General features: G+C 33.1%; 1 protein-coding gene across 1 annotated transcript; it reads right to left on the bottom strand.

Annotated features, from left to right (window-relative positions):
• Nucleotides 1-340: 340 nt before the first annotated feature.
• On the bottom strand, nt 341-11165 carry LOC141450211 (dihydrolipoyl dehydrogenase, mitochondrial). The gene is made up of 13 exons (XM_074120404.1): nt 11000-11165; nt 9356-9511; nt 8436-8571; nt 8258-8358; nt 7927-8070; nt 6724-6825; nt 6424-6544; nt 5677-5780; nt 5436-5572; nt 5051-5240; nt 3921-4058; nt 2829-2918; nt 341-2697 (listed from the first exon to the last, which is right to left on the bottom strand). The coding sequence occupies exons 1-13, from the start codon at nt 11039-11041 to the stop codon at nt 2629-2631; spliced, it is 1530 nt and encodes a 509-aa protein (XP_073976505.1). The 5' UTR covers nt 11042-11165; the 3' UTR covers nt 341-2628.
• Nucleotides 11166-12135: the final 970 nt, after the last annotated feature.

Genomic DNA, 12135 nt, shown 5'->3' with positions numbered 1-12135 from the left:
GAAGAACTGTACAGACAAATACTCTAAAAATGAATAGCGTGTCTTTCTGTATTCAATTTGTATGAAAAAAAAGAGCTATATGTTTAGTTTAAATTAGATTAGTGCGCCACTCACGTCGTGGACATCGCGGGCTCGAATCCTGGCCAACGCTTATCAATTATTTCCCTTACTGGGGAGCCACATAAGTATATCACTGCCTGGTGATAGACGCGTTGCGTACAACAATAGAATTCCTCCATAGTTTAAAAACAAAAGTGCACAATCCAGGGTACAAAATCAAGATTTTTCAAGATCAGAATAAAAATTTATTCTAAAAAAAAGTGTTAAAAAAACAGCTAAATAATGCAATGCAACCATTTTTATTCATGAAAAATATCGACTCAATGATATAAAATCCAGATAGATTAGCATTTTAACAAGTCATGGAAACTAAACAAAAAGTAAGTTTTCTGCTATTAAATTCAATCTTAACAGTGAACCTGCTAACATTATAACAGAATTAAGAAATCATTTTCATTCTGTCTAGCGGCAAAAGCTTGAAGTAATTATTTCTATTAGTTTTAACGACCACCGCTAGATAGCACTAACGCTCTATTTCTTAAAAAAATTAATACAGTTCACTTATTCCGACAGATAGCTGACGCTACTTATTTTACTTTTTTAAAACTAATTTATTTTCGATATAAAGCTTTTATTTAGAACTATAAAATTGGTGTTAGGATAGCGCTTCATAAAGTTTGGTAAAATAAAACTAAATGAACGTTAATCAGCTGATATAACAGCAAAAGATGAAGTCTCCCTTCACTTTACTTTCGTTCTATTTTACTGCTTTTTTAAACAATTTTTTCGTAATGAATTGATTCACATAATTCATTCTCTCCTGAAATAAGGGGCGTAAGACTTATTTCTCAATAAGTTATTACGACTCTTGATGATCTTTGGGCCTTGCTACGTCAGCTTAATCCAGTCCACGCAGGCACAAATCTTTCTCTACATCGTCCAACCTAAGCCGAAGGTGTCCTCATATTCTCGAATCTGTTTGCTTTTCACATAAAAGTATTCTGGGAAGCCAACTCCAAGGCATCCTCTCTACAATATACTAAAAACAAAGCGATCTTCCAGCTTTCACTAAGTGCTCGGATTCCATTTAATATTTCTAATAATCCAACGTCTTGATCTCTTGTTTATGATTATTAAATATCCCCCAAAAATGATACTGATAAAAGCTAAAAGTCCAACAATTTTGAGAAATATGAAATTTTCGTTTTATCACTTTTGGATTCTAAGATTCTAAAACTCTTCGCTGATATTTTCATCATATTTAGGAGTTCCTTTCAATTATCTAGACAACTTTAAATTGTTAATTATTACTTGTCGAACGGCAATCATATTAGGTTCAAACTAGACTGGGAGAACTAGGACTTTGAATTTTAGTTCTTTTTTTAATACGTGCTTAAGTTGGCGGTAAATATTTTATCTAAATACTTCAGTGTATGAACTTCTACTGCAAGACAGTTTTTAGTATAGAAATGCAAAGGGATGCGAATAATTGTCAAGATCAAATGCAGCTTCAGAGTAACGAAGTAAAACAACAAAGACTTCCGATATCCTGTAGTATGTTCGACGGAAATGTGGACCGTTTTTACCAAAATTAAGAGCATTAGAGATGGATTTATTAGTGGAGTTCTCTGAGAAAGACTAGGATGGACAAGAGTGAGAAATGAAAGGAAAAGGAGAAATGATGGAAATAAGAGAATTTAGTGGAGAAGAAATTGAGTTGATACGGTCTACATAAGAAGAATGGAACTCGATTGACTGGGTGGCCAAATAAGATTAACGAATCGCCCCCAATCAGGAAGAAGTGGAAAGAATAACGAAGACCACACGGCAGACGATCTAGTCGCGCGGTTTTGGCAGACGGAAGAGAATTGGAGGAAAGGAAGTGTGGACTACACAGGAACCCCTTTAAAAGGAGAAGGAGAATGAGGTAAGCACAATTTTTTGTTTTTAACAACTTGTTCTATTTTTTAAACAGAAACAATTTAAATCAATTTCCAACTATGAGATATAGATGGCTGTACCTGTCCTCTTTAAATGTTTTTTGGCTTTTTCTTTTAAATAATAATAAAGAATAAATAGACGCACACCTTGTTCTTAGATTGTTCCTATTTACAATCCCCTCTAATCATGATAATGTCGGATTACTCCAGGCAGTCGCACCTAATTTAGATAGATATACAAAAAATAGTATCCCCTTTTTTCCATGTGTTTAAATAATAATTATAAAATGAAAAAAATATATGGTTATGTACAAAATTAAAAAACAAAAAAAAAATCTACACATAAATTAAAACAGTGTACATAATATTTTTTATATAATCGGGGGCGAAAACAGTGAAGACAGGAAAAAACAAATTATTTAGTTACCTATACAAATCTACTTTAATCGGGGGGTTTCCGGTAAATGAACTGGTGCTTGGCATCAATCCACTCGTACAGCTCGGCCGGTGGAATTCGATTCGAGAGCTTTTCTTTTTTTTAAATAAAAACTAAATTGTTATTAATTGTAACCCCCCTTTTTCCTTTGATAAAATTTAAGAAAACAGATACTACATGAACCTGTTTTTTTTAACCAAAATTGATGGCTTTTCCACAATAGGCTGCTAAAGTAGCCTCTCTCACCGCTTCTGAGCAAGTCTGTGAACAGAAAAAGTACTTTCTTGTTTGTTTGTCACTTTCATAACTTTTAGAGAAACATTTTACACTTTTTCGTAAAAATGCATTAAAAAAAACAAAAAACTCGGTAAAATACAAACTAATATACTCACAGGATGTGCGTGACACGTTCTAGCAATGTCCTCGGCGGAAGCACCATACTCCAAACCAAGTACTGCTTCAGCAATCAACTCTCCAGCCGACTAAAAATTCAAATAAACAACTTCGACATATCGATAGATCAAATTATAAATACAAATATCGCTGAAAGTTTAGAGAATTCTGTTTGAAAATTTGTAACCAGTTAAGCGTGTTTGACGTGCTTTACTCGTTGTGAAAAATATAAAATTGCCATTCATTAATCTTATTTGGCCACCCAGTCAATCGAGTTCCATTCTTCTTACGTAGACCGTATCAACTAAATTTCTTCTCCACTAAATTCTCTCATTTCTCTTAACCTTTCATTTCTCATCCTTATCCATCCTTGTCTTTCTCAGAGAACTTCAGAAATAAATCCATCTTTTAATGTTCTTAATTTTGCCGAAACGGTCCACATTTCCGTCGAACATACTACAGGATATCCGGAAGTCTTTGTTGTTATAATTTCAAATAGTATACTATAAAAACTCGGAAATTTTATTAAAAATACAATAAGAATATTATTTGGTGGGATGTTTCCTTTATCTTACCAATAGAACGGAGGTTGGAGTCAGCCAAATGACCAAGTGGTTGGTACATGTTTGGTCTCCGCATTAGAGATTGGGAATTACCTCACACAAATAGAAGCTTTCAACCCTTGTGCAATGCCTACTTTTTACCTTAATATAGAGATTCAGACCTCAGTACGAGCATGATTTCATTTTGCACAGAATTCAAAGCTCTGATTCTTCCTTGTAAAAGCTTTTGGCGTCCCGTAGTTAACTAGAGGCAATGCATACGTGAAGCGGTGCAAGTTCTTGAATGAGCACAGAAGGCTCTGGTAATCTCAAGCCCCAGAGATTGCAAAAAAAAAGTGCTTGCAGTGACTTATTACGACGTTGTAAACGTTTGGCTTTTTTGCCCTCCTGCGTTCGACGTGTATACACTCGTCATTGTCTGATTTTAATTCCGCACACTGTGGCGGGGTTTTTTAAAAACTAAATTCCACGCTTAACTGGAATTAATAGAATAAATATAATATAAATATAGTAAATGGTTACACTTACCGGACCAATGATGTGAACACCAAGTATAGCGTCTGTATGTTTGTCAGCTAAAACTTTTACAAATCCATCGGTATCATTGTTGGTTTTGGCACGTGAATTAGCCGCAAATGGGAATTTACCCACTTTATAAGCAATATTCTGTAAATAAGGGCAAAAAAAATGTAAGGGTAATATCGAGCAAGTTAATCATTAAAAACCCTAGATAATAATTTGATCATCTGAGCCAGGGATGGCGAACCTTTTTGAGACGTGAGTCAAATTTTGTTCATTTTTTTTTTTAGCACTAACTCTTGGGTCACTAATGCCCATTTGCACAAGAGTTAAGTTTAAAAAATTTAAACTGAATATTTTCAAAACTAAACATCTTTAAAATTCAGTTGGCTTAACGGGGTAAAACGGGACGAAACAAGTGCTATGGAAGTCTCTTTTTTTACAAACATAACCTGAACAAAACCTTACAAAAGTGTGTTTTATTTGAAGAAAAATCTAGATATGGTTATTTGCTTTGGATTGTCGATTTTTTTGAACAAACAAAATATGAGTAAAATTATACATTTTATTTGATATTTTGTAAATTCTTTTGCTCTATTTCAAATACTACAAAAGCATTTGTCGTCATTTGCGTTTTAGAACTGTAATGATCAAACTAAAGGTTATAGATAGCATCTAAATTGCTTTTGTGTCAATGCGTGATTGAAAAAAAATACAGATATAATATAAATTATCCACACAATTAGAAAATCTAAATCAACCCGCGTAAAGAAACAAATGTGGATCAGTGAAAAAGCTTTCGCGGGTCATAGGGTTCGCCATCACTGAACTGAGCATTAATATTTAATACACAATGTTTTCTAGACTTAATCAGTGACATTTCTATTTGATTTTATAGCAATGCCGTAAAAGGGTTCCAGGTTCCAGGCTAACATCTCAAGCCTCTTCCAGGACCAAGAAAATAGCGCCTCATTGTCCCTACATTCCGAACTATACAGTTAAAGAGAGTATAGGGGTTTAAGTGTGTAGGACAGACTTTTGGAACACAAGGAACCTTTTTGAGAATGCTTTAAATTCTTGCGAAACAATTACACCATCACTTGGAGAAAATATGTACAATAAAAACGCCGAAGACTTACATCTCTCTTGAGATCTTCCTCAGAACGGCCGACCCAGGCGACCTCAGGATGTGTGTAGATGACTGACGGTACACAGTTATAATCGATATGAACAGGTCCGCCTAGTATTCCTTCCACGCAGACAATGCCTTCATCTTCAGCCTTGTGCGCTAACATTGGTCCATGGATACAGTCTCCAATGGCGTAGATACTGCAAAAAAAAAGTTTTCTTCACTTTCTACTCATTACCTTTAAAGATCATACAAGGTGAGCAAACCTGAACTGAAATGAAAATAACTCCTTGATAAGGATTTTGAAGAATTAATCTCGCAGAACTTGTTTACAAGTCCACTTTCATGCAAATTACATTTCCAAAGAAAAGCGATTCCTTTACAAAATTACTCACTTTGGAATAACAGTTTGGAATTTGTTATTAACGGGAATTCTTCCTTTTTCATCTCGCTCGATCCCTATTTCCTCCAGTCCGAGATTGACCGTGTATGGTCTTCTTCCGACACATACCAGAAGTACGTCGGCTTCTAACTGCAAGTGAAAATTGTATTATTATTCAAAGATTTAAAACAAACATCAAATTAAACAAAGCGAACCAATTGCTCATATATGTATTTATTGATGATAATAATTACCTTTTCTTTTTTTGAAGCATCTTTTGCGTTTTCCACGTCTATTACAATGCCAGACGATGTTTTCTGGGCACCCGTCACTTTAGTTCCTAATTTAAATTGCATTCCTAAAACGATGTAAAGAATAAAATAAACTGAGTAATTTAAAGTGCTCCATAATGTACAAAACATCAGCGATCAGAGAGAGAGATTGGAAACCAAGATCAAAGAAAATTACCATGTAATCAAGAAAATAAAACTTATCCCAGTTTTATTGCTGAACGATTTCCAGTTCGTGAGAACTTTGTAATGACCTAATTATAGGCTAACCCACGTTTTTCCAGCCCTAATTTTCCACTGTGACGATTCGTGTATGACGATGGTGGTTAGCTTGTCCTTAGGAGCTCAACTCAACTGGGACAATGTTGGTAGCAAAGTTGTAATTTTTTTTGTTAGTGGTGTAAACTTGAGTTAACCGCGATATCTTAGAAATTATACATCGCATAAGGTGATATGAAATACCATTAGAAGCGATGGATAATTAAAGATAGATCACTTCAATTAATGCAAGGCGCTACCATATTCTAATTATGGTCTAATATCAATTTGACATTGAACATTTTTTTTATATATATTTAACTTTATAATCTAAATCTGGTTCTCTTACAACTTGTTAATTGCACAAAAAATCCTCTTGTAAAGAAAGTTGAGGTGTTGTTTAAGTATTGCAACAGCCAATCTTACACTAGACATTAAAGATCAACTACTTACCCTGCTTTGTCAGAACTCTCTGAAAGGTTTTCGCCACCTCGCTATCAATGCCAACACCTCCAATTGAAGTTAAGAATTCCACAGCAGTAACTTTAGTACCTAGACGGCCCCACACTGAACCCTAGGCATATTTAGAGATTTTTTTTCTTTTTTTTATTTAATTCATTTATTTTGACAAAAAAAAAAAATAATAATAGAAGAGTAGATGGACATTTCTTATGTAGCTATCTTCTACATACAGTTCATTGCCACTTTCACCTTCAAGAAAAAAGGTCTTTTTGACATAGAAGGCCGACTTACCAGCTCAAGTCCGATAACACCAGCTCCGATGACAACCAATTTTTCAGGAATCTTGCTCAGCTTCAGAGCACCAGTTGATGAAACTATTGTCTCCTCATCTATCTGGAATAACAGAGAGTGAGTGAGTGTGAAGACATAAACAGAACCTCCTATCAATGTTTTAGCTGATACTTTTTCTTTGGTATTTATTACTAATCGTAGTACGCACGTTTATTATATACACCTGACAGGTTTCGGATGTTCATGCATACTCAGAGGTAGACTGAGTCAGTAGTATTACACAAAAAACCATAAGTGATGACGCTATACTAAACTGACTAATCTATTGCTGATGATGGATGAAGAACAAAACCGGTCAGAGATACCAATACGCATGCGTGCAACAAAGGGTAAAAACAAATACCATATATTATCCAGCACTGGCAAACCTAACCACACTTTTATATTCTTTCTTAAAACTCGCCAGTTTTTATAAAATAGTAACTAAAAATGAATTTATACTTTAAAGGAAAACTGAGAATTGTTCTTAAACAAATTTTTGCTAAACAAATAATATTGAATTAATAGTTATTAAAAGCTTTTAAGAATATTTAAGAAGTTTAATGGAAACACGAAGAAGGCACTAATTTCGAGTATACCTTAGAAAGGTGATAAAATGTTCGGTACGGAGATACCTTCTTTAAATGTGACTGATAGGCCCGCTCGGTCAGTTTCAGTGCAGAGGGAAATCTTCCAAGAAGTGCTTCTGTCTAAACTTCCGGAAAAACTTTACCTACTTACGTAGTAGATCTAAATTATGAGAAAGTCCCGTTTCCGGTAAATTCTCAAAAAGAAAAACGAAGTGAAAGTCCCTTTGTTAGAGCGATACTATCGACAGAAGGGCTTTAGCCTCCGAAAACTTCCCTTTCTCGTCCTTTGCCAATGATCTCCATGGCAAGTCCTACAACAATCACAATGATTTGTCTTCAGATTTTCGTCGGTAAATTTTTCCAAACCTTTCATCAACAAACCGTTGCTACACCGTCGTCAACAATTAATTAAAAAATATGTAACTGATTCATTCTGAGTCCACTCCTACCCCACTTCTGAGTAGTGAAACAGTATTGCATTAACCTAACTTATAAATCTGAATTTTGGTAACGTAGCTTTTTAAAGAAATCAAAAATAATAATAATAATAATAAATACAAAATTAAATACTTACTTGAATCCCTGGAAATGGTGTAACTTCAGAGCCAGTGGCAATCATAATATTTTTGGTTTTAACTTTTTGTGAACTGCCGTCCGGTTTTAGTGCGGTTACTTCGTTTTTGCCAGTAATCTTGCCGTGTCCTTTAACCAGTTGTACCTGCGTTGTGGAGTAAAACAGGTTCAATAGGGTGATAAAAGGAAAGAAAAAAAACTGTCAAAAGCGGGCTGAATGTCAAAATTAGCAGCATTTGATGATCAATCTTAAAAACGATCAGTTTTAACACTGGCAGAAATTGAATAAACATAGATAAATATATTTATTTTATTCTTTTCTTTAAATTTACCTTGTTCGACTTGAAGAGATGTACAATACCGCCTGTCAAAGCTTTCACAGCGTTTGACTTAGCTTCCATGAACTTCTCCAGATTAAGGGTAACACTAGGTACTAAGACGTAAATAATTTATTAAATACTTTTAAAATAAATAATTAATAATTTGTAAAAGATTAAGAAATTCATTTACCTTCGATCCCTCTGTTTTTGAAGTCATGTTTTGCCATGTGGTAATAATGTGAATTATTTAACAACGCCTTGGATGGAATGCAGCCCACGTTTAAACATGTACCTCCTAATGTCTCCTCTTTCTCCACACATACCGTCTAGAAGGCGACAAAATACGACATTAGAGCTATTTGAAATAGAATCTTAAGGATAATATTAAAGCGATGTCTGTTTCACCAGTATTGGACAAGCTACAACCATTTAAAAAAATGATATACACCTCATTAGGATTGGGTGATCAGCAAACTTGAAGTCAATACCATAAATCACGTAAAACTAGGCGGAAGTAGTTACCAATTTAACTCCTGAGACGCTGGAATTGTCTAATACTATAATCTCCCAACATAACTACCCTAGACGGGTCTTTTTTTGTCTATACCAATAGAAAGATAATTTCTACAATTAGGCTGCCAATACAGTGTTGTTAGCGAACAGACTCCTGCTATTCAGTGAAGTTGTCCAAGAGCAAGCAGGTCGCTCGCCCCATTCATTCATTCGAGTTCATTTTTTTATTATTACATATTCATTTTTTATTGATTTCTAATTGTATATTATAACCACAACTGTCTCTTAACCTTTGCCTATCTTTTGAGTGATTACTGAACTTCGCCAAGCACTTTTCAGTTATTGGCGAGAGAGTTGAACTCCAGAAATATTGGGCTCCACATTCTGGATGCTTTCTTCATCTCTATTCTTCTCTCCTTATTTTCTATTTTGCTCTCCCTTACTTCGCCAAACCCGCCCTTTCACTTAACTCCTCCAGACCAACTCCTAGACTCCAGAATATGCTTTTGCAACAACACCGAACTGGCCGTCAGATACTGTTGCCTCTTTTTTTTCCCCCGACTTATTGAGGTCGAAAATTACTCAAAAAGGACATACCTTCAATCCTAATTGGGCGGCTTTAATCGCGGCCACATAACCACCAGGTCCTGATCCGATGACCACTAAATCCGCTTCTGCATCTGCCGAATAATATCTCTGTTGCAATGCCACAGACGTCGGACATGTCTTGCAATGTGAAATGCTCGGTGACGACTGTAAGAGAAAAAGAATTTTACAGAGACCATTTGTAAAAATCCACTTTTACAAATGGATTTATGTAATTATGGATTTATGTATTATATTCATGGAATCTAAAGGAGTCTATTTCCTGTCAAAATACTGAAAAATTGTACGCTTACAAGGGATAAGGTCATTAAACAAATATTTTAAAAATAATATTCATTTGGAGTCTCTTTGTCACAAGTTGAGAATTGTTCTCGATAAATTACAATCTCGCTAGACAATTACAAACTAAATTACATAATTATTAATAACATTAATTATGGGCATTATTTTAAATATTCAACTCTCATATCACAATAATAATAAAAAAAATCAATCAAGGCCAACTACTATTCACCATTGTGTAAAAGTATTCGGTTATAAAAAATTAATTAAGAAGAAAAAATTTAGAAAGTATAGATAAAATTAATTAATATGAACTGTAAATGCTACCAGTATTGCCTCTATCTTCCTTTATTTTAGTTTATCCTCATAGAATAGTTTCAAAATTCTCTTAGAAATAAGTATTTAAGAAGAAATAAGCAAAAAAGTTGTATTTATTGATGACCGCACCTCGATATTCCCAAAAAATCATTTTTTAGGAATATTAACTTAAGTAATAACTGAAAAGAAGACTGTCCAGTTTCAGTTTGTATTAGTTCAAAATGAAATTAACACACATCCATCCTCTTACAGAAAACAAATATTTAAACGTAAATCTAGATTGTTTAATATAATTTTAAGCATTTACAAACAGAAAAACACATTTAGTATGTTAATCATCCTTGAAAATACTAACATAATTACAATATTTATGTACATGCGTTAAATAATTTTTCTCTACCCCAAGCAATAAATCTACGTTAAATGTATTTTATGCAAATTTGACTAATTGACTGGACAATTTAACAGCTGAGTGCCATATATTTTGTTTAAAGATAAGTGACGTAGCCTTAATCAGTGCTTATAAGCACGATTTAAATCGCAATAACCAGAAAGATAAAATATATTGAAATAAAATAAATTAACAAAACTATACCCTTATGTTACGGTTTCTAATTGAAATCTCATAAAAATAAATAATTCTTATCACCAACACTTGAAAAATTATATTCAGCGAATAAAATAATTTTTTTAAATTAAATTTAAGAGAAGCTATTGAAGAATACTGTTGGTAATTTTTAACACATTAATTCATCAATATGAAATATTAAATTGAACACAAACGATAAGGTTATGTAACCTTCCTTTTTAAAAAAATATATGAAATTTTGAAAGAAGCACTTGAAAAATAATCAAAATAGGGAAGGTCTGGTTTTTCTTTAGTCTGGTTTTTGTATATAAATCTTAATTTTGTGGCATAGGGGAAAAATAAAAGGTATTTTAAGTAAACTGAATTCACTTTTTCTTGATTTTCTATTTAAAAGCAGTCAAAATAGTTTGCACTTTTGAATAAAATAAACTTCTAAAAACACATACCTTTAGTGCCGTCGAGAGTCTAGTTAATAGTTTTCCATGCATTTCCCGTACAATTAACCTTCTATTTTAACTAGGATCACAGTAAAAAAAAGAACCTTACACACACCTCTCTTAAATGCACTGCTGTCTAAATTATCTTCCCTAGTCAGCTGCAGGTTATTCACAGAATATGAACAGCGCTGTGTAGTTGTAGTTGTACAAGCACTCTGGTGCAAGTATTTAGAATTACGCTAGCTATGCACAATAGAATGATATAAATTTAAAAAAAACTAAGATGAACATTCATTCTTCTTTCTATTACTGTTTTCTTAAATCCAGTCATGATATGTTTACCCATCAAAAGTGTATAGTGTTAGAATTGCAATTACCAGTTTTTGACTAACTACAACAACCCAACGATTTTGAAGTTCCAAAAGACTCAGAAACCAATTCTAAAAAATTTTACTTTTTTTTCATAACATTTTTCATCAAACGACTAATATTAATTCGTCAAAACAGAAAATCATGTGAAAACTGGTACAAGTTTTATGCATTAATTAAATTGAATGAAAAAAGAAATAATTTCAACATTTTTAGACGATAACTTTTCGCGTTTCTTTAGGCATAGTTAAAAAAATTCAAGAAATTTATGATAAAAAAATCGTTGTTCTTCAGACTTATTATATGTGTTTTTTAAACTGCTATAGGATAAAGGTATATCTCACTGTTTACTTTTTCATGTTTAAGATGTTCTCACATTTCGATTTCTCATTATGTAAATTTATTTCATTATAACTGCTCTTACGTCAAAATATTTTACTTATCTCATCCATTGATAAATTTCAATAAACCTGGGGTATTTAAATACTTTTTCAAATAGTCACATTTAATTATTTTCATTATAACTGCTCTTACGTCAAAATATTTTACTTATCTCATCCATTGATAAATTTCAATAAACCTAGGGTATTTAAATAATTTTGAAATAGTCACATTTAATTATTTTCATTATAACTGCTCTTACGTCAAAATATTTTACTTATCTCATCCATTGATAAATTTCAATAAACCTGGGGTATTTAAATACTTTTTCAAATAGTCACATATAGGTTGAGGCCACTCCAAGGGCAATAGTTTCAAAGTTGTTGCATTAACAG

This window comes from Rhodnius prolixus, unplaced genomic scaffold (assembly GCF_049639745.1).
Source record: "Rhodnius prolixus isolate KJV_2025 unplaced genomic scaffold, Rpr scaffold_2, whole genome shotgun sequence".
NCBI lineage: Eukaryota > Metazoa > Arthropoda > Insecta > Hemiptera > Reduviidae > Rhodnius > Rhodnius prolixus.
The sequence above is the reverse complement of the archived record's forward strand: the minus strand, read 5'-3'. Positions and strand labels throughout refer to the sequence as shown.

Excerpts from the sequence above, each read along its gene's own strand:
- LOC141450211 (XM_074120404.1), bottom strand. The coding sequence starts at position 11,041 with ATGCATGGAAAACTATTAACTAGACTCTCGACGGCACTAAAG. Across the intron at positions 4,059-5,050 it reads AGGAAGATCTCAAGAGAGAT|AATATTGCTTATAAAGTGGG; the intron begins GTAAGTCTTCGG and ends CCTTATTTACAG. Across the intron at positions 2,698-2,828 it reads GAACGTGTCACGCACATCCT|ACTTGCTCAGAAGCGGTGAG; the intron begins GTGAGTATATTA and ends TTCTGTTCACAG.